General features: G+C 52.2%; 1 protein-coding gene across 3 annotated transcripts in view; it reads left to right on the plus strand.

The window, feature by feature from the left end:
* Window positions 1-22,765, plus strand: part of LOC140404651 (monocarboxylate transporter 13-like) — a 38,783-nt gene extending 16,018 nt beyond the window's left edge. Inside the window, exons 3-7 of one of the 3 annotated variants that reach the window (XM_072493266.1) lie at window positions 2,187-2,268; window positions 3,592-3,812; window positions 9,774-9,917; window positions 17,787-18,578; window positions 21,249-22,765. In XM_072493266.1, the coding sequence (XP_072349367.1) occupies window positions 3,608-3,812; window positions 9,774-9,917; window positions 17,787-18,578; window positions 21,249-21,526 (1,419 nt within the window). In that variant the 5' untranslated portion in view covers window positions 2,187-2,268; window positions 3,592-3,607 and the 3' untranslated portion in view covers window positions 21,527-22,765. Of the gene's footprint in view, window positions 1-2,013; window positions 2,269-3,591; window positions 3,813-9,773; window positions 9,918-17,786; window positions 18,579-21,248 lie in introns of those variants that run through there. The other 2 variants (XM_072493268.1, XM_072493267.1) reach the window with 2 other exon arrangements.
* The last annotated feature ends 234 nt before the right edge of the window (window positions 22,766-22,999 follow it).

The following is a 22,999-nucleotide window of genomic DNA, read 5'->3' on the forward strand; positions in this document are numbered from 1 at the left end:
TCTGTCTATCTCTCTCTCCCCCTCTCTGTCTCCCCCTCTCTGTCTCCCCCTCTCTGTCTCCCCCTCTCTGTCTCCCCCTCTCTGTCTCCCCCTCTCTGTCTCCCCCTTTCTGTCTCTCCCCCTTTCTGTCTCTCCCCCTTTCTGTCTCTCCCCCTTTCTGTCTCTCCCCCTTTCTGTCTCTCCCCCTTTCTGTCTCTCCCCCTTTCTGTCTCTCCCCCTTTCTGTCTCTCCCCCTTTCTGTCTCTCCCCCTTTCTGTCTCTCCCCCTCTCTGTATCTCCCCCTCTCTGTCTCTCCCCCTCTCTGTCTCTCCCCCTCTCTGTCTCTCCCCCTCTCTGTCTCTCCCCCTCTCTGTCTCTCCCCCTCTCTGTCTCTCCCCCTCTCTGTCTCTCCCCCTCTCTGTCTCTCCCCCTCTCTGTCTCTCCCCCTCTCTGTCTCTCCCCCTCTCTGTCTCTCCCCCTCTCTGTCTCTCCCCCTCTCTGTCTCTCCCCCTCTGTCTCTCCCCCTCTCTGTCTCTCCCCCTCTCTGTCTCTCCCCCTCTCTGTCTCTCCCCGTCTCTGTCTCTCCCCGTCTCTGTCTCTCTCCGTCTCTGTCTCTCTCCGTCTCTGTCTCTCTCCGTCTCTGTCTCTCTCCGTCTCTGTCTCTCTCCGTCTCTGTCACTCTCCGTCTCTGTCACTCTCCGTCTCTGTCTCTCTCCGTCTCTGTCTCTCTCCGTCTCTGTCTCTCTCCGTCTCTGTCACTCTCCGTCTCTGTCTCTCTCCCTCTTCATCTCCCTCTCTGTCCCTCTCCCTCTCTCTCTAGATCTCTCTCTCTTTGTCTCTCACTCTGTCTCTCACTCTCTGTCTCTCACTCTTTGTCTCTCTCTGTCTCTCTGCCTCTCTGTCTTTCTCCCTCTCTCTCTCCCTCTGTCTCTCGCTCTGTCTCTTGCTCTGTCTCTGTCTCTTGCTCTGTCTTTCTCTCTCGCTCTGTCTCTCTCTCGCTCTGTCTCTCTCTCTCGCTCTGTCTCTCTCTCTCGCTCTGTCTCTCTCTCTCGCTCTGTCTCTATCTCTCGCTCTGTCTCTATCTCTCGCTCTGTCTCTCTCTCTCGCTCTGTCTCTCTCTCGCTCTGTCTCTCTCTCTCTCGCTCTAGATCTCTCTCTCTTTGTCTCTCTTTCTTTGTCTCTCGCTTTGTCTCTCTCTCTGTGTCTCTCTCTCTCTGTGTGTCTCTCTCTGTGTGTCTCTCTCTGTGTCTCTCTCTCTGTGTCTCTCTCTCTGTGTCTCTCTCTCTTTGTCTCTCTCTTTGTCTCTCTCTTTGTCTCTCTCTTTGTCTCTCGCTTTGTCTCTCGCTTTGTCTCTCGCTTTGTCTCTCTCTCTGTGTCTCTCTCTCTCTGTGTGTCTCTCTCTCTCTGTGTCTCTCTCTTTGTCTCTCTCTCTTTGTCTCTCTCTCTTTGTCTCTCTCTCTTTGTCTCTCTCTCTGTGTGTCTCTCTCTGTGTCTCTCTCTCTGTGTCTCTCTCTCTGTGTCTCTCTCTCTTTGTCTCTCTCTTTGTCTCTCTCTTTGTCTCTCGCTTTGTCTCTCGCTTTGTATCTCTCTCTGTGTCTCTCTCTCTCTGTGTGTCTCTCTCTCTCTGTGTCTCTCTCTTTGTCTCTCTCTCTTTGTCTCTCTCTCTGTGTCTCTCTCTCTTTGTCTCTCTCTCTTTGTCTCTCTCTCTGTGTCTCTCTCTCTGTGTCTCTCTCTCTTTGTCTCTCTCTCTCTCTCTCTCACTCTGTCTCCCCCTCTGTCTCCCCTCCCCCTGCCTCCCTCCTCCCCTCCGACTTCCTCCGTCCTCCCCTCCCCCGCCTTCCTCCTCCGCTCCACCTGCCTCTCTCCTCCCCTCTCCCTCCTCCCCTCCCCCTGCCTCCCTCCTCCCCTCCCCCTGCCTCCCTCCTCCCCTCCCCCTGCCTCCCTCCTCCCCTCTCCCTGCCTCCTCTCCTCCTACCCCCCCCCCCCCCCCACCACCTCCCTCCCTGCCGCTCACTCTCTCGCCTCCTCCAGCCCTCCTCTTCCATGCCCCTCACTGTCTCTCTCTCTCTCTCTCCTGCCACGCCTCCCTTTAACAGTAACGTTCTCGGGAATTTACTTTCTGGGCTTCTGGAGACGACAGCTTCAGCCTGTCCATCTGCTAACACTGGGGTTAATTTATCTTTTCTCTCCTTCCTGCCAAAATCCAGAGCCCTTCAGGTGAGCTTCGCGTGTCCGCAGGCGGTGGCCAGACGTGGCTGCCAGAGACTGAGCGCAGGCCAGACGAAGCAGGTGGGCGTCTGGGAGACCGGGATGTGACGGTGGCAGAGGTGGGGGGGTGGTGGTTGGACCGTGTGAATGGTGTGTGGGGCGGGGGAAGTACCTGTGGCACAGAGAGAGGAGCTGAGAATGGGACCCAGAGCAACCTCGAGAGGGATGCAGAGAGGGTGCAGCGATGAATGGCAGGAGCGAGGGTGCGGACTGAACCAGGGCTGTGGGAAGATTCCAAAATGAGGGTCTTCATGCCCCCGCGCACTCACCATCAATAAGCAGTGCGCCCAGGATGGGAGACCTGTTATGTGGCGAGTCTGGGGTTAGAGCAGAGAGGTTAAGGGGGAGATTTAATCGAGGTGTTCAAAATCACGAGGGGTTTAGATGGAGTCAATGAGGAGCAAGTGATTCCCAGCGGGAGGAGGCTCGGTAACCAGCACGCATAGAGAATTGGAGAGGGAGTTGCGATCTGGACGCTGCTGCCCAAAGGGATGAAAGGGAGAGCTGGATAAATACTTGAAGCGGGGTGGCAGGGGGGTGGGGGGGGGGATTGCGTTGGGGCAGTGGGGTCAAGGAGGACGGGGGGATAATCGGATACTTGTTTCAGGCACAGACACGATCTGGGCAGAATGCCCTCCTGTGATGCGCGGCTGCGGTTGGGCTAACCAAATACTTTCAGGGGTCACCGGACAATCGTTGAAAGCTAGGTTCCCAGGAGATGATTGGCTTCTGGCCAGGTTCCACAGCCTCTTCTATCTGGGTCAACCGTTCAAGGAACCAAGGATCAGGCAACTGGAACTTTATCTGGTTGGAAAGGAGACATACTGTTCCAACCGTGACAGCAGCATATCAGCCCGGCAGAGTTCAGGTCCTCTGTATGAGGAGCTCAGCCCCAAGGAAGGGTTGGGGGGGGTCAGTGGGAGGTTGGTTGGAATCTTTCAGAGCAAGGATGTACAGAAACCTAGGGCGCTGGATGTTGGGGGAGGGATGGGGGCGGTGAGCATCCACTTGGACAAGGGGTGCGAGGGGACATGATGTCTGGTGTGTCCGCACCCCAGCATCAGCCAGTGGGGCAGAGGGAGCGGGGAAGCCTGACTGTCGGCACGTGTGGGAGTGGGATCCTGCTGTGCGGTCACTGTGTTCCACTGGCTGCTGAGGCGTTTGGCCGAGGGGGGGGGCGGGGGGCAGAGATTGTGAAAGGGGCCGCTGGCTGGGCCTATATTTATTGTCTATTCCTAATTGCCCCTTACGCTGCTGCAGTCCGTGTGGTGTAGATATATTTACGTTGCTCGTCTTTCTAAAGCTATTTTGTAATCCCCCCCCCCCCAATTCTATCCGGAACAGGTGAAAGGTCACCGTCATGACAACCCGGCTGCCGACTGAGGTACCCGACGGTGGTTGGGGATGGGTGATCGTGTTGGCGGCGTTCCTCATGTCGGCCCTGGTTTTCGGTGTAATTCGCTCCTTCGGAGTTTTCTTCGTGCCCTTCGTGGAGTACTTCTCGGAGGTCTCGAGCAGCGTCTCATGGATCACTTCGATGGCCGTCGCAATCCAGCAGTTTTTCAGTGAGTAACGAGGGCATAAAGTGACCCCAGGCTCTGGGTGCGACGTGTTGTGTCTTAAACTCTTTTGGTCAATGCAGTGTGGTCTCGAGCAGTGTGGACCACTTTATTAACGGGTAATTCACTCCAATGTAGCTCTGTACAATCACTGTCAATTCAGCAGGGTAAAGCTCACTTGCTGTGTGACTGTACAATCATGAGTAAGGTTTCAAAGTTGCAAGAGTGTACCAGCAGGCAGGAAGGTGGTTTAAAGTGTGCCTTCTTCAATGCCAGGAGCATCCGGAATAAGGTGGGTGAACCTGCGGCATGGGTTGGTACCTGGGACTTCGATGTTGTGGCCATTTCGGAGACATGGATAGAGCAGGGACAGGACTGGTTGTTGCAGGTGCCGGGGTTTTCAGTAAGCTCAGGGAAGGTGGTAAAAGAGGGGGAGGGGTGGCATTGTTAGTCAAGGACAGTATTACGGTGGCAGAAAGGACGTTTGATGAGGACTCGTCTACTGAGGTAGTATGGGCTGAGGTTAGAAACAGGAAAGGAGAGATCACCCTGTTAGGGGTGTTCCAAAGGCCTCCGAAAAGTTCCACAGATGTAGTGGAAAGGATTGCAAAGATGATTCTGGATAGGAGTGAAAGCAACAGGGTAGTTGTTATGGGGGACTTTAACTTTCCAAATATTGACTGGAAACGCCAAAGTTCGAGTACTTTAGATGGGTCCATTTTTGTCCAATTTGTGTGCAGGAGGGTTTCCTGACACAGTATGTAGATAGGCCAACGAAAGGCGAGGCCATATTGGATTCGGTACTGGGTAATGAACCAGGACAGGTGTTAGATTTGGAGGTAGGTGAGCACTTTGGTGATAGTGGCCACAATTCTATTGCGTTTACGTTAGTGATGGAAAGGGATTGGTATATACCGCAGGGCAAGAGTTATATCTGGGGGAAAGGCAATTATGATGCGATGAGGCAAGACTTCGGATGCATCGGATGGAGAGGAAAACTGCAGGGGATGGGCACAATGGAAATGTGGAGCTTGTTCAAGGAACAGCTACTGCGTGTCCTTGATAAGTATGTACCTGTCAGGCAGGGAGGAAGTGGTCGAGCAAGGGAACTGTGGTTTACTAAAGCAGTCGAAACACTTGTCAAGAGGAAGAAGGAGGCTTATGTAAAGATGAGACATGAAGGTTCAGTTAGGGCCTTTGAGAGTTACAAGTTAGCTAGGAAGGACCTAAAGAGAGAGCTAAGAAGAGGCAGGGGGGGGACATGAGAAGTCTTTGGCAGGTAGGATCAAGGATAACCCTAAAGCTTTCTATAGATATGTCAGGAATAAACGAATGACTAGGGTAAGAGTAGGGCCAGTCAAGGACAGTAGTGGGAAGTTGTGCTTGGAGTCTGAGGCGATAGGAGAGGTGCTAAATGAATATTTTACATCAGTATTCACACAGGAAAAAGAGAATGTTGTCGAGGAGAATACTGAGATTCAGGCTACTAGACTAGAAGGGCTTGAGTTTCATAAGGAGGAGATGTTAACAATTCTGGAAAGTGTGAAAATAGATAAGTCCCCTGGGCCGGATGGGATTTATCTTAGGATTCTCTGGGAAGCTAGGGAGGAGATTGCTGAGCCTTGGAGCGTAGCGAATGTAACCCCGCTATTCAAAAAGGGAGATCGAGAAAAAACGGAACCGTAGACCAGTGAGCTTTACGTCATTAGTAGCTTTGATCTTTAAGTCATCTTTGTCTACAGGAATAGTGCCAGAAGACTGGAGGATAGCAAATGTTGTCCCCTTGTTCAAGAAGGGGAGTAGAGACAACCCCGGTAACTATAGACCAGTGAGCCTTACTTCTGTTGTGGGCAAAATCTTGGAAAGGTTTATAAGAGATAGGATGAGATAGTGAACACGGTTTTGTGAAGGGTAGGTCGTGCCTCACAAACCTTATTGAGTTCTTTGAGAAGGTGACCAAACAGGTGGATGAGGGTAAAGCAGTTTCGGAGCCATGAGGTCATGTTGCAGCTGTACAAAACTCTGGTGCGGCCGCATTTGGAGTATTGTGTGCAATTCTGGTCGCCGCATTAGAACATAGAACAATACAGCGCAGTACAGGCCCTTCGGCCCACGATGTTGCACCGAAACAAAAGCCATCTAACCTACACTATGCCATTATCATCCATATGTTTATCCAATAAACTTTTAAATGCCCTCAATGTTGGCGAGTTCACTACTGTAGCAGGTAGGGCATTCCACGGCCTCACTACTCTTTGCGTAAAGAACCTACCTCTGACCTCTGTCCTATATCTATCACCCCTCAGTTTAAAGTTATGTCCCCTCGTGCCAGCCATATCCATCCGCGGGAGAAGGCTCTCACTGTCCACCCTATCCAACCCCCTGATCATTTTGTATGCCTCTATTAAGTCTCCTCTTAACCTTCTCTCCAACGAAAACAACCTCAAGTCCATCAGCCTTTCCTCATAAGATTTTCCCTCCATACCAGGCAACATCCTGGTAAATCTCCTCTGCACCCGCTCCAAAGCCTCCACGTCCTTCCTATAATGCGGTGACCAGAACTGTACGCAATACTCCAAATGCGGCCGTACCAGAGTTCTGTACAGCTGCAACATGACCTCCCGACTCCGGAACTCAATCCCTCTACCAATAAAGGCCAACACTCCATAGGCCTTCTTCACAACCCTATCAACCTGGGTGGCAACTTTCAGGGATCTATGTACATGGACACCTAGATCCCTCTGCTCATCCACACTTTCAAGAACTTTACCATTAGCCAAATATTCCGCATTCCTGTTATTCCTTCCAAAGTGAATCACCTCACACTTCTCTACATTAAACTCCATTTGCCACCTCTCAGCCCAGCTCTGCAGCTTATCTATATCCCTCTGTAACCTGCTACATCCTTCCACACTATCGACAACACCACCGACTTTAGCATCGTCTGCAAATTTACTCACCCACCCTTCTGCGCCTTCCTCTAGGTCATTGATAAAAATGACAAACAGCAACGGCCCCAGAACAGATCCTTGTGGTACTCCACTTGTGACTGTACTCCATTCTGAACATTTCCCATCAACCACCACCCTCTGTCTTCTTTCAGCTAGCCAATTTCTGATCCACATCTCTAAATCACCCTCAATCCCCAGCCTCCGTATTTTTTGCAATAGCCTACCGTGGGGAACCTTATCAAACGCTTTGCTGAAATCCATATACACCACATCAACTGCTCTACCCTCGTCTACCTGTTCAGTCACCTTCTCAAAGAACTCAATAAGGTTTGTGAGGCATGACCTACCCTTCACAAAGCCATGCTGACTATCCCTGATCATATTATTCCATATTATAGGAAGGATGTGGAAGCATTGGAAAGGGTGCAGAGGAGATTTACCAGAATGTTGCCTGGTATGTTGGGAAGATCTTATGAGGAAAGGCTGAGGGACTTGAGGCTGTTTTCGTTAGAGAGAAGAAGGTTAAGAGGTGACTTAATTGAGGCATACAAGATGATCAGAGGATTGGATAGGGTGGACAGTGAGAGCCTTTTTCCTCGGATGGTGATGTCTCGCACGAGGGGACATAGCTTTAAATTGAGGGGAGATAGATATAAGACAGATGTCAGAGTTAGGTTCTTTACTCGGAGAGTAGTAAGGGCGTGGAATGCCCTGCCTGCAACAGTAGTGGACTCGCCAACACTAAGGACATTCAAATGGTCATTGGATAGACATATGGACGATAAGGGAATAGTGTAGATGGGCTTTTGAGTGGTTTCACAGGTCGGCACAACATCGAGGGCCGAAGGGCCTGTACTGCGCTGTAATGTTCTATGTTCTTTCACTGTCAATTCAGCAGGGTAAAGCTCACTCACTGTGTGACTGTACAATCACTGGCTATTCAGCAGGGTTAGGATCGCTCACTGTGTGACTGTACAATCACTGCCAATTCATCACTGGCAATTCAGCAGGGTAAGGAACACTCACTGTAACTGTACAGAGTCACTGTTTATTCAGGGTGAGGATCACTCACTGTGTAACTGTACAGAATCACTTTATTCAGGGTGAGGATCACTCACTGTAACTGTACAGAGTCACTGTTTATTCAGCAGGGTGAGGATCACTCACTGTAACTGTACAGAGTCACTGTTTATTCAGGGTGAGGATCACTCTGTGTAACTGTACAGAGTCACTGTTTATTCAGGGTGAGGATCACTCACTGTGTATCTGTACAGAATCACTGTTTATTCAGCAGGGTGAGGATCACTCACTGTGTAACTGTACAGAGTCACTGTTTATTCAGCAGGGTGAGTATCACACACTGTGTAACTGTACAGAGTCACTGTTTATTCAGGCTGAGGATCACTCATTATGTAACTGTACAGAGTCACTGTTTATTCAGCAGGGTGAGGATCACTCACTGTAACTGTACAGAGTCACTGTTTATTCAGCAGGGTGAGGATCACTCACTGTGTAACTGTACAGAGTCACTGTTTATTCAGCAGGGTGAGGATCACTCACTGTAACTGTACAGAGTCACTGTTTATTCAGGGTGAGGATCACTCACTGTGTAACTGTACAGAGTCACTTTATTCAGCAGGGTGAGGATCACTCACTGGGTAACTGTACAGAGTCACTGTTTATGCAGCAGGGTGAGGATCACTCACTGTGTAACTGTACAGAGTCACTGTTTATTCAGGGTGAGGATCACTCACTGTGTAACTGTACAGAATCACTGTTTATTCAGCAGGGTGAGGATCTCTCACTGTAACTGTACAGAGTCACTGTTTATGCAGCAGGGTGAGGATCACTCACTGTGTAACTGTACAGAGTCACTGTTTATTCAGGGTGAGGATCACTCATTGTGTAACTGTACAGAATCACTGTTTATTCAGCAGGGTGAGGATCTCTCACTGTAACTGTACAGAGTCACTGTTTATTCAGGGTGAGGATCACTCACTGTGTAACTGTACAGAGTCACTGTTTATTCAGCAGGGTGAGGATCACTCACTGTAACTGTACAGAGTCACTGTTTATTCAGGGTGAGGATCACTGTGTAACTGTACAGAGTCACTGTTTATTCAGGGTGAGGATCACTCACTGTGTAACTGTACAGAATCACTGTTTATTCAGCAGGGTGAGGATCACTCACTGTGTAACTGTACAGAGTCACTGTTTATTCAGGGTGAGGATCACTCACTGTGTAACTGTACAGAGTCACTGTTTATTCAGCAGGGTGAGGATCACTCACTGTAACTGTACAGAGTCACTGTTTATTCAGGGTGAGGATCACTCACTGGGTAACTGTACAGAGTCACCGTTTATTCAGGGTGAGGATCACTCACTGTGTAACTGTACAGAGTCACTGTTTATTCAGGGTGAGGATCACTCACTGTGTAACTGTACAGAGTCACTGTTTATTCAGGGTGAGGATCACTCACTGTGTAACTGTACAGAGTCACTGTTTATTCAGCAGGGTGAGGATCACTCACTGTAACTGTACAGAGTCACTGTTTATTCAGGGTGAGGATCACTCACTGTGTAACTGTACAGAGTCCCTGTTTATTCAGGGTGAGGATCACTCACTGTAACTGTACAGAGTCACTGTTTATTCAGCAGGGTGAGGATCACTCACTGTAACTGTACAGAGTCACTGTTTATTCAGCAGGGTGAGGATCACTCACTGTGTAACTGTACAGAGTCACTGTTTATTCAGCAGGGTGAGGATCACTCATTGTGTAACTGTACAGAGACACTGTTTATTCAGCAGGGTGAGGATCACTCACTGTGTAACTGTACAGAGTCACTGTTTATTCAGGGTGAGGATCACTCACTGGGTAACTGTACAGAGTCACTGTTTATTCAGCAGGGTGAGGATATCCTGTGAATTTGATGGCTGAAACATGACCGTGCTGGATTTGTGTCCGCTGGAATTGGATGCGGCCCCGAGTAATAACTTTTGCTGTTTGTCCGGCAGGTCCCATAGCCAGTGCCCTCAGCAACTATTTTGGAGCTCGTCCCGTGGTGATGATGGGTGCATTTCTTTCCAGCTTGGGGCTGATGCTTGCTTGCCTGGCTACAAGCCTGACTCACCTCTACCTCTCGATCGGACTGCTCTCAGGTGAGTGAGAAAGCGGCTGTAGGAACTGGGCGATTGGCGGCAGAGGCTGCAGTTTCTCTGCCCTGTCGCCCTGTGGCTCTAGGTGTGGGTAGGTTCTGGCCGTTGTTTGTTTTGTTGGCAGGACGGTGCCCACCCTGACTGGGCCCGATAACTGCCGGCCCTCGGTGGAGGGCATCGAGAGACGGCCAAACTTCCCTCTGGACTGTGCAGCAACCCTGAGCGTCCACAGTGTGCCAAGAAAGATAAATGAGAGGGGCTGTCAGAGATAGCCACATGACCAGGGAGTGCAGCGTGACGGGTTTCCTTCCCGAGGAGAGACAGTCCCAACAATCCGAAACCTTAACGCTCGTTTGACCAATACCAGAAGTTAAAATGACTATCGCTGAAAACAGGAATCTTTATTGTCTCGCTCCCATTTACAGGAATACCGAATGTGAAGGCAACAACAAAACTTTTTTTATTGAAAGTATTTTTATTATAAATTTTCAACATTTTTTCAATTTACAACAACCACCCCCACGCAACACATTAACCCCCACCCCCCTCCCCATACAACACATTAACCCCCACCCACCTCCCCACGCAACACATTAACCCCCACCCCCCTCCCCACGCAACACATTAACCCCCGCCCCACACAACACATTAACCCCCTCCCCACGCAACACATTAACCCCCACCCCCCTCCCCACGCAACACATTAACCCCCACCCCCCTCCCCACGCAACACATTAACCCCCACCCCCCTCCCCACGCAACACATTAACCCACTCCCCACGCAACACATTAACCCCCACCCCACGCAACACATTAACCCCCACCCCACGCAACACATTAACCCCCACCCCACGCAACACATTAACCGCCCCACGCAACACATTAACCGCCCCACGCAACACATTAACCGCCCCACGCAACACATTAACCCCCCCCACACAACACATTAACCCCCACCCCCCCTCCCCACGCAACACATTAACCCCCACCCCACTCAACACGTTAACCCCCACGCAACACATTAACCCCCTCCCCACGCAACACATTAACCCCCACCCCACGCAACACATTAATCCCCACCCCCCTCACCACGCAACACATTAACCCCCACCCCACGCAACACATTAACCCCCCCGCCCCACGCAACACATTAACCCCCCCCACACAACACATTAACCCCCACCCCCTCCCCACGCAACACATTAATCCCCACCCCCCTCCCCACGCAACACATTAACCCCCACCCCACGCAACACATTAACCCCCCCGCCCCACGCAACACATTAACCCCCCCCACACAACACATTAACCCCCTCCCCACGCAACACATTAACCCCCACCCCCCTCCCCACGCAACACATTAACCCCCACCCCCCTCCCCATGCAACACATTAACCCCCACCCCCCTCCCCACGCAACACATTAACCCCCACCCCCTCCCCACGCAACACATTAACCCCCACCCCCCTCCCATGCAACACATTAACCCCCACCCCCCTCCCCACGCAACACATTAACCCCCACCCCCCTCCCCATGCAACACATTAACCCCCTCCCCATGCAACACTAACCCCCAACACCTCCCCACGCAACACATTAACCCCCACCCCCCTCCCCACGCAACACATTAACCCCCACCCCCCACCCCACGCAACACATTAACCCCCACCCCCCATACGTCGCCCCTTCCCCCCTCAGCATTCAACGGTAACCAACTCTCCAAAATAAAAAAATGAACAAACCCCGACTATTGTAGAACCTATCACCCCCACCCCCTTCACCCTACAAAACTGCAACTTTCACTTTCTCCAGGGTTATGAACTCCAGCTTGTCCCCCCCCCCCCCCAACTACGCTGAGGCACAGGATGGAGAAGTTGACCTCCACCCCACCAAGACCTGCCTACGATCAGTCCCCGCTGCCGTCTGCAACTCCGACCAGTCTGACACAGCCCGTATCTGGCCCCTAGGGGACTGGGCTCCACGTCAACATGCAGAGACCCCGAAATGGTGCTGAACTACGTCCTCCAAAACCTCGAGCAGAACCAAAACATGTGCACGTGGTTCGCAGGGCCCCTCCCACATCGCTCTCAGACGTCCTCCGCCCCGCCGAACAGCCGGCACATCCTAGACTTTGTCAGGTCCGCTGTTACACCACTTTCACCTGGATCAGCCCCAGCCTTGGCCACAAAGTCGAGGCATTCACCCTCCGCAACACCTCACACCACAATCCCTCCTCCAGCGCCTCCCCCAGCTCCTCTTCCCACTTTGATCGGGAAGATCTATCTCGCAAAAGTCCCGCACCTGCATGTCCCGGCATCTCTCCTCCCGCGCCAACCCAAACCTCTCATTCAGCTCCTTCCAAGCTCGCAAACCGCCCTTCCAGAAGCAGATCCAGATCCTTCATCGCGCTATTCCCCGTCTCTTCCCACCCCCGGAACTTCGCTCCCAATCTAAAAGCTGCTTCCAAATCTTCAGCATGGCCACCACCACTGGACTCGCCGAGCACCTCCCTGGGGCCATCGGGAGCGGTAACGTTGTCAGTTCCCGCAACCCCGACCCCCCCCCCCTACACGAACCCGCCTCCATCCTCAGCCACAAAGCCCCCACCTTCTTATTTCATCCCTGAATCTTCTCTGCGTTCGGCGCACAATAATAATGCATCAAACCCGGGAGGCCAACCCCCCAAAATTGAACCTCCGGAGACCTTCCCAATACGCATACCCGCCATCAGCTCCTTAAACAGCAATTACACCCATGCCACAAACTCCAGCCCAATCCCAACAATTTATACTTGATGAGGAGAGAGATTCAGGCATTGCCAAGGCAGGTTGACTCTGATACCAAGGCACTGCCGTGAGGAATGAACCAGAGGACGGCTGCCACCTACTTAGTCCAGTTGAAACAGGCACAATGTTATTTCTATGAAAAGAACAAGGCCCTGCGAATTAAAAATGTAGATTCTAGCACTCTCTGTGCCTCACTGTGAACACAACTGAAAATCTTAAATTGGTTGTCAGCATAATTTTTAGCACATTCAGGATTGTTCAGTAAATGTTGTCCAACTGTTGCACCCGTGGGAGCGAGTCCCACATTCTCGGAGGGGCATTCCTCACCGAGGCCCGCAATGAAGCATTACCCCATTTAATAGCGGGGTCGTTCTCAGTGCTGTCAACGGCTGAACGGGTCTTTTCATTTCCGTTAAACCGCCCACAAAAAACATTTCCGTTAAACCGCCCACAAAAACGGCTAACCTTTCCATAAACGTTTAAAGAATACAGACGTATAGGGCAGTACCAGAGGATACAGGAATAAACGATCTGAAGGTTTCAGTTCTGGTGCTGAATCGTTGCTCAGGAGAGTGGTGAGAATGTGGAACTTGAGGTGAATATCCGAGATTTGAGAGGGAGAAGCTGGGTAAACACCTGCGAGAGAGAGAAAGGAATAGAAAGATCTGCGGTTCGGGTGGGATGGGCACCGGTTGATGTTTATCTTGCTGCGTCCCTGCACAGTGCTGCCTTACCGTAGCCGCCTAGGGCGTAACCTTCCTGGACTACGGCATTTGCTTACATTTCAGCAGCACTAATGTGCCAGAACCTGTCCTTTCTCAATCTTAACCCTATCCAATTTCTCGACTACCTCACATTTCTCCATGACCTGGTCGCACCCTCTTTCACAGAGGCAAATGCAAAGCACTTTATGGGCAGCACAGTGGCTAGCACTGTTACTTCACAGCTCCAGGGTGCCAGGTTCGCTTCCCCGCTGGGTCACTGTCTGTGCGGAGTCTGCACGTCCTCCCCGTGTGCGCGTGGGTTTCCTCCGGGTGCTCCGGTTTCCTCCCACAGTACAAAGATGTGCAGGTTAGGTGAATTGGCCATGATAAGTTGCCCCTTAGTGGCCAAAAAGGTGGGGTGAGGTGGGGTTACTGGGTTATAGGGTGGAGGTGTGGGCTTGGGTAGGGTGCTCTTTCCAAGGGCCGGTGCAGACTCGATGGGCCGAATGGCCTCCTTCTGCACTAAATTCTATGATACTCATTTATTGCCATGCCTTCGACCTCCACAAGGAGATTTGTTTATGGTCCTCAATCAATCCAACCACCCTGTCACTCTAACCTGCTATCACCCTCGGGTTGCATTGTCACTAATCAGCTCTCTTAAGGGGACAGCAGCCTATGGCCTCCTGGGACTGCGGCAACATTTACATTTTACCTCCTGAAATACCTTACTGCGCGTTCTGTGGTAGCTGCTAATCTTTGCCCATAAACTCTCACTTCCTCTTTCACTTCCCCTCTGTACATTCTGTGTTTGACGCTCAGGCCTCAGGGCATCTGAAAGCTGTGGGAGCTAAAGGAGAAATGTGGCAGTCAGTATGTAGGCAAGACTGCATTGAGATAATGACCATTTTCTAATCCACTGAGGGAGTTATATTAGCCATGATCCAGGTGTGATTGTTGTAAAAACCCATCAGGCTCACTAATGTTCGAAATCTGCCACCCTTACCCAGTCTGGCCCACATGTGACTCCAGACCCACGCCGATGTGTTTGACTCTTCACTGCAATGGCTGAAATGGCTGAGTGAGACGCCCTGTTCGAGGGCAATTATGGATGGGCAACAAATGCTGTGCCTTGCTCAGCGACGTCTTCGTGAGAGAATCTGACAGATCTTATTCTGAAAGACTGTAGACTCTGGACAGTGCGGCACTCGCTCAGCGTTGCGCGAGTGTCGCCTGGATTGTGTGCTGGCCACAGAGATGGTTGATTACCCTCTTCCTCTCCCTGTCTGTCTTCAGCTACTAATACCCTCCCTATCTCTGCAACCACCCCCAGGTCCTACACCCCTCCCTATCTCTGCAACCACCCCCAGGCCCTACACCCCTCCCTATCTCTGCAACCACCCCCCAGGCCCTACACCCCTCCCTATCTCTGCAACCACCCCCAGGCCCTACACCCCTCCCTATCTCTGCAACCACCCCCAGGCCCTACACCCCTCCCTATCTCTGCAACCACCCCCAGGCCCTACAACCCTCCCTATCTCTGTAACCTCCTCCAGCCCCTACACCCCTCCCTATCTCTGTAACCTCCTCCAGCCCCTACGCCCCTCCCTATCTCTGCAACCACCCCCAGGCCCTACACCTCTCCCTATCTCTGCAACCACCCCCAGGCCCTACAGCCCTCCCTACCTCTGTATCCTCCTCCAGTCCCTACAACCCTCCCTATCTCTGAAATCTCCTCCAGCCCCTGAACCCTCCCTATCTCTGTAACCTCCAGCAGCCCCTACACCCCTCCTGGTCTCTATAACCTCCTCCAGCCCCTGCACCCCTCCCGATCTCTGTAACCTCCTCCAGCCCCTAAACCCCTCCCTGTCTCTGTAACCTCTTCTAGCCCCTACAACCTCCCTATCTCTGTAACCTCCTCCAGCCCCTACACCCCTCCCTATCTCAGTAACCTCCTCCAGCCCCTACACCCCTCCCTATGTCTGTAACCTCCTCCAGCCCCTAACGACCTCCAGCCACTACACCCCTCCCTATATCTGTAACCTCCTCCAGCCCCTACAACCCTCCCTATCGCTGTAACCTCCTCCAGCCCCTACGGCCCTCCCTATCTCTGTAACCTCCTCCAGACCCTACATCCCTCCCTATCTCTGTAACCTCCTCCAGCCCCTACATCCCTCCCTATCTCTGTAACCTCCTCCAGCCCCTACGGCCCTCCCTATCCCTGTAACCTCCTCCAGCCCCTACGGCCCTCCCTATCTCTGTAATCTCCTCCAGCCCCGACAACCCTCCCTATCTCTGTAACCTCCTCCAGTCCCTACACCCCTCCCTATCTCTGTAACCTCCTCCAGCCCCTACAACCCTCCCTATCTCTGTAACCTCCTCCAGCCCCTACAACCCGCCCTATCTCTGTAACCTCCTCCAGCCCCTACAACACGCCCTATCTCTGTAACCTCCTCCAGCCCCTACGGCCCTCCCTATCTCTGTAACCTCCTCCAGCCCCTACATCCCTCCCTATCTCTGTAACCTCCTCCAGCCCCTACGGCCCGTCCTATCTCTGTAACCTCCTCCACCCCTACAACCCTCCCTATCTATAACCTCCAGCCCCGACAACCCTCCGAGATCTCTGTGCGTTGGGTGCTTCAATATGTTGAAGGTGCTGTCTACGAACATATGAGACGGTCGCAGGAGGAGGCCATTCAGCCCCTTCATCCCACTCTCCCGTTCAATAAGATCATGTCTGATCTGTTTGCGTTGAGTTCCACATTCCTCATCTCACCCCCGATGACCTTTGACTACCTTTTCACCAACAAGAATCTATGTATCCCCAGCTTAAAAATATTCAGTGAAACACCCCCCCCCCTCTCTCCACCGCCTTCCGAGGCAGCGAGTTCCAACGTCGCATAACCCTCGGAGGGAAAACAATTCTCCTCATCGCTGTCCTAAAAGAGCAACGCCCAATTTTCAAAACAGTGTCCCCTTAGTCCTGGACTCTCCGTCAAGCAGAAACCTCCTTTCCACATCCGCCTTGTCGAGGCCATTCAGGATCCTTTATACTTCAATCGAGTCCCCCTCTTCTAAACCTCAGTGGAAACGGGCCCAGTCTCTCCCACCCTCCCCTCGTAACAAAACCCGCTCAGTCCAGTGAACCACCTCTGGATGGCCTCGGAACACATTTAAACCCTTCCTCAAATAAGAAAACCACAACTGGCCCATAGCTCCTTGAAGGTGTAGCCGCAGGTGGACAGGCCGGTGAAGAAGGCATTCAGCATGCTAGGTTTTATTGGTCAGAATATTGAATACAGGAGTTGGGACGTCTTGTTGAAGTTGTACAAGACATTGGTAAGACCACACATGGAACACTGTGTCCAGTTCTGGTCACCCTATTCTAGGAAGGATATTGTTAAACTAGAAAAAGTGCAGAAGAGATTTACGAGGATGCTACCAGGACTTGAAGGTCTGAGTTATAAGGAGAGGCTGGATAGGCTGGGACTTTTTTTCCCTGGAGTGTAGGAGGCCTCGGAGTGATCTTCATAGAATCATAGAATTTACAGTGCAGAAGGAGGCCATTCGGCCCATCGAGTCTGCACCGGCTCTTGGAAAGAGCACCCTACCCAAGCCCACACCTCCACCCTATCCCCATAACCCAGTTACCCCACCCAACACTAAGGGCAATTTTGGACACTAAGGGCAATTTAGCATGGCCAATCCACCTAACCTGCGCATCTTTGGACTGTGGGAGGAAACCGGAGCACCCGGAGGAAACCCACGCACACACGGGGAGGATGTGCAGACTCCGCACAGACAGTGACCCAAGCCGGGAATCGAACCTGGGATCCTGGAGCTGTGAAGCAATTGTGCTAACCACTATGCTACCGTGCTGCCCATCTTATAGAGGTCTATAAAATAAAGAGGGGCATCGATAAGGTAGATGGTCAACATCTTTTCCCAAAGGTAGAGGAGTCTAGAACTAGAGGGCAGAGGTTTAAGGTGAGAGGAGAGAGATACAAAATAGACCAGAGGGGACATTTCTTCAAGCACAGGGTGGTGAGCATCTGGAACGGGCTGCCAGAGGCAGGGATGATTTTGTCTTTTAAAAAGCAGTTAGACAGTTACATGGGCAGGGTGGGTATAGAGGGATATGGGCAAAATGTGGGCAAGTGGGACTAGCTTGGTGATAGAAACTGGGCGGCATTGATAAGCTGGGCCGAAGGGCCTGTTTCCATGCTGTAAACATCTATTCCATTAGTCGCCTTAATTACTTGCTGCACCTGCATACTAACTTTTGTGACTCAAGTACGAGAGCGCCGAGATCCGTCGACACCTCGAGAATCTCAGTGGTGTTTGTAATTGTCTGTGTGTAAATATCTCTTGTTGTTTGGCAGGTTTTGGCTGGGCTTTGGTCTTCACCCCAGCCGTTGCTTCAGTTAGCCGCTACTTTAACAAGAGGCGGACCCTGGCAATGGGGATGTCCTTCACCGGGGTTGGCATTGGCTCTTTCGTCTTCTCCCCTCTCTTCCAGTACCTGATTGACGAGTACATGTGGAGGGGGGCGTTGCTCATCATCGCTGGCATGATGCTCAACCTCATGGTCTGCGGCGCTCTGATCCGACCCCTGACCCTGAAGGAGGACCTGGTTTGCGCGGCGTCGGCGCCGAGCGGCAGGGGGGCGTCCTGTTGCCGCGGAGCCGGGGGCATGATCTTCGACCTGCTGGACCTGACCCTGCTCCAGCACTGGCCCTTCCTGACCTTGGTGCTGTCTATCACCCTGATCAACACCGGCTACTTTGTGCCTTACGTCCACTTTGTGGCCCACGCCCGCTCCATCGGCTTCGACGAGTACGAGGCCGCCTTCCTGATGTCGGTGGCGGGGGTGATGGACCTGATTGGCCGCCTCCTGTCCGGCTGGTTCTCCGACCTGCGCAGGATGCGACTGGTCCACATCCTGATGCTGTGGACCTCGCTGACGGGGGTCAGCCTGATCGCTATCCCTTTCGGCCGCACCTATTCCGCGCTGATGACCATCAGCGTGGCCTACGGCTTCTGTGCGGGCGCCCTGACGCCCGTGGTGTTTTCCTTGCTGCCTGAGATCGTCGGGATCGGGAGGATTTACGGAGCTTTGGGACTGCTGCAGATGTTGGAGAGCGTGGGGGGCCTCCTGGGAGCCCCCATATCAGGTATAGTTGGCAACCCCCCCCCCCCAAAAAAAACCTCCCTCAATTCTGTATTTTCACTTTTCGAGAGGCGGGATAGAGGAACTCTGTCTGGTTAGGTTGTTAAAGGTTATGGAACCAAGTAGTTGGAGTAAGACCATCAGACATAGGAGCAGAGTTAGGCCACTCGGCCCATCGAGTCTGCTCCGTCATTCAATCACGGCTGATATTTTCTCATCCCCATTCTCCTGCCTTCTCCCCATAACCCCTGATCCCCTTATTAATCAAGAGCCTATCTATCTCTGTCTTAAAGACACTCAGTGATTTGGCCTCCACAGCCTCCTGTGGCAAAGAGTTCCACAGATTCACCACCCTCTGGCTGAAGAAATTCCTCCTCATCTCTGTTTTAAAGGATGGTCCCTTTAGTCTGAGATTGTGTCCTCTGGTTCTAGTTTTTCCTACAAGTGGAAACATCCTCTCCACATCCACTCTATCCAGGCCTCACAGTATCCTGTAAGTTTCAATAAGATCCCCACTCATCCTTCTAAACTCCAACGAGTACAGACCCAGAGTCCTCAACCGTTCCGCGTACGACAAGCTCTTCATTCCAGGGATCATTCTTGTGAACCTCCTCTGGACCCTTTCCAAGGCCTGCACATCCTTCCTTAGATACGGGACCCTAAACTGCTCACAATACTCCAAATGGGGTTTGACCAGAGCCTTATACAGCCTCAGAAGTACATCCCTGGTCTTATATTCTAGCCCTCTCGACATGAATGCTGACATTGCATTTGCCTTCCTAACTGCCGACTGAACCTGCACGTTAACCTGAAGAGAATCCTGAACAAGGACTCCTAAGTCCCTTTGTGCTTCTGATTTCCGAAGCATTTCCCCATTTGGAAAATAGTCTATGCCGAGATCCCTCCTTCCAAAGTGCATAACCTCACACTTTTCCACATTGTATTCCATCTGCCACTTCATTGCCCATTCTCCTAGCCTGTCCAAGTCCTTCTGCAGCCCCCCTGCTTCCTCAATACTACCTGTCCCTGCATATATCTTCGAATCATCTGCAAACTTAGCAACAGTGCCTTCAGTTCCTTCTTCCAGATCGTTAATGTCGAGTTGAGATACAGATCGACACAAAAATAGGCGAAAAGGCCGGTTGCGAGAGGGATTCGGACAGTTTGCAAAGAGGTGCTGACAGGCTAATTAAGTGGGCAAAATGATGGCAGAGGGAGTTGAATGTGGGAAAATGCGAAGTTCATTTTGGAAGGGGGAACAACAGAGCTGAGTATTATTTAAGTGCAGAGAAATTGCCGAAAGCTGCGACACAAAGGGACCCGGGGGCACTTGTGTACGAAACACAGAAAGCCGGCACGCTGGAGCGGCGGTAATCGGGAAGCAGAATGGAACGTTGGCCCTCGTTTCTTGCTCCGACTGGACACGGTACTAGTGAGGTCACAGCGGGAGCACTGGAGGGCTCCTGATTTAAGGGAAAGATATTATTTTATTGGAGGGGGGTTCAGAGAAGGTTCACTAGGGTGATCCCCGGTATGGAGGGACTGCTGTACGAGCAAAGGTTAAACAGGTTGGGACTCTACTCAATGGAATTGGGAAGAATGAGAGGTGATCGCATTGAAACTTAGAGGATTCTTAAGGGGCCTTTGGCAGGGTGAACGCTGGAGAGGATGTTGCCGCTCGTGGGAGAGTCTGGGACCAGAGGGCGGAGACTCAGAATAAAGGGACATTTCAGGCTGAGATGAGGAGGAACGCCTTCCCTCGGGAGGGTTGCGAGTCTTTGGAATTCCTCGCCTCAGACAAAGCTGTGGGGGCAGAGTCCTTGTGTATGTTTAAGGCTGAGATAGATTGTTGATCAGTGAAGGAATCTAGAGTTTTGGGGAAAGGGTGGGAAAGTGGACATGAAGAATGCCGGATCAGCCATGATCCTATTGAATTGGTTCGAGGGGCCAAATGGCCTGCCCCTGTACCTATTTCTTATGGTCTTGTGATGGGCTGAATGGCAGGAACAAGGCCTTTCACAAGGACGTTCCAAGCTGTTCAATGAGCCATGGTTCAACTTTGGAGTACAGTCCCTGCTATAATGTAAGAAAGGTGGCGTAGCAAGCTCCCACAGCCAGATCACCGGGGAGATTCCAGTCACTGCCCCTGTTAGATTTTTCCATTCATTCATGTGATTATGGGCCCTTTAAGTGAGCGGCTCGCTCAGCCATTTCAGAGGAGCCATTGAGATTCAGCCACATTGGCTGTGGGTCTGAAATCACATGTCGGCCAGACCGGGTAAGGACGGCAGATTTCCTTCCTTGTGACGGCCGACATCAGTTTCCCGGTCACCTTTTAATTTCCAGATTTCTATTCTTTTTGTAATTGAATTAAAATTTCACCCTCTGCCGTGCCAGGATTCGAACCCAGATCCGCTAGGCGTCCCCCTGGGTCTCGGGATTCCGCGCCCAGCGACAATACCACAACGCCGTCGCCTCCCCCTGTGGTTGTGGGATGTTTGTGCAACGTCCCGAGGTGGTCAGAGAGGGCCTCGGTTTGCAGGCTCCTAAAGGTGACACCCCTGACAGTGCAGCGCCCCCTCAGTACTGCCCCCAGGGGCCAGCTCTGGCTGTGCAACCGGGCTCCTGAAGCGAGACTTGAACTGACCTGATCTTTGGCATTTTTCTCTTCCAGGCTGGCTGCGCGATGCCACCGGCAACTACACGGCTTCCTTTGTAGTTGCGGGTACCTTCCTCCTGCTCGGCAGCCTGGTCCTCTTTGGTATCCCCAGTGCCTTGTCCTGCTCCTGCCTCCCGCCTGCCAGGTTACCTCGGATGGAGGAGGACGAGGAGGAAGAGGAGAAGGAGGAGGAACGCAAGTCCATGGCGGTCTCGAATGGATCCGGCCTGGAGGCACGGTGCCTCCCTATCGAGCCCAGCAACGCTGCTTCAATAAACTCATCAGTGGCCTGAGCTGAGAGCTGACTTGCGGGGAGCGGATGTTGCTATTTAAATTGAGCTCTCTCCAATTCCAATTCAGAACGGAGTCAGTATTGTCGCCACTGCGTCAGCCAGTGGATTGGGGGGTCGAGGCAGAATTCACGGCAAACAGAGTCTATTTAAGTGGAGCCTCTACAGATGGCAACAAATGGGGGCCCGTGACTGAAACTAGGGCAAAGTCCCCCGATACAAGCAGGATAATTTCCCCTAGCAAAAGGCAGTAAGTGGAGGATGGTTACACGATACAGATTAGGTGCGGAAAGTCAATCGTTTAAAATAGTGTGGTCCCCGTTGGTGGAGGAATTAGCCAATCCCCTCCGCCCCCTTCCACTGGAGAGTCTGATGTGCGCGTTTGGTTGTTGGAAAAAGGTGAGAGCAGGCGTGACGATTGCTGCTGTCAAATAGCCCACTGCCGCTCGCCTTTGGCTGGCTTGTGTGTGTGTGTGTGTGTGTGTGTCGGGGGGGGGGGGGCAGCTCCTTGTGAGGAGGGGGTGAAAATTGGGGGAGGGATAGTGTGGAAGGTGTCCCGAGGGCAAGTAATACCTGGTGTGGTCACAAGCTACTAACTGGGAGACGGGAGACCAGGGCGGTGCTTTCTCCCCGACGCCTTCTCGAACAGAACAAGGCGAAGCCCCCTTATTGCTGTAACTTCGCTGAGCGCCCAGCCCATCCCCTGCACCCAAACTCTCCCCCCCCCGCCACCCCCCCCCCCCCCCGAGTGAAGATGCCAGTTGATAACTGCCAAAGCCACAAAATGCTAATGCCCAGCTGACAGAATCATTGAGAAACTGTTGAAACAGCCATTGATGCAATCACTCCTCTTAACTTGAAGGTCCGACTTTTTGTTGTTGATATTTCCAATCGCCTGTTTGCGCGAACTGATGTGAATTTGGAGCGTCAGGAGAGAGGGACGGCTGGAGGTGGGAATCTCCCACTTGGCGTTCCTGTACTCACCACTCCGGTGTACCCTCTCCCTGCACCAGTCAATGTGCCTTGGCATTCGGGTAACTAACTCGAGGGGGGGGGGGGGTGAGTGGGCGGCGACACTAATTCTGGAACGAGATTTCCCGCTGCTCCCCCTCCCCCCAGTGCAATTTCTCAGGAATCCCGTTCTCCCGACCACTTCCAAAAAACCCGCTGCCTGGTTTGTTGCTGCGTCCTATCAGAAACTTGAGACTGTCGAGACAATAAAATCACTTTTTTAAAAAAAAACTTCCGGTCTTTTTCCTGTTTTGTTGAAATCAGGCCGCTGCTATTCCCCCCGGTGATCTGGTCGGCCATTGTTGCCTGTGAGAGCTTGCTGTGCCGAATTTCCGACACTACAGCAGGGGCTGTACTTCAAAGATGCACCGTTGGTTATTAAACGGCTTCCAGGAATGATACCTGGACCACAGGGGTTAAGTTACGAGGAGAGATTACACAAATGAGGCCTGTTTTCGCTAGAAT

This window comes from Scyliorhinus torazame, chromosome 31 (genome assembly GCF_047496885.1).
Source record: "Scyliorhinus torazame isolate Kashiwa2021f chromosome 31, sScyTor2.1, whole genome shotgun sequence".
Taxonomy (NCBI): Eukaryota; Metazoa; Chordata; class Chondrichthyes; order Carcharhiniformes; family Scyliorhinidae; genus Scyliorhinus; species Scyliorhinus torazame.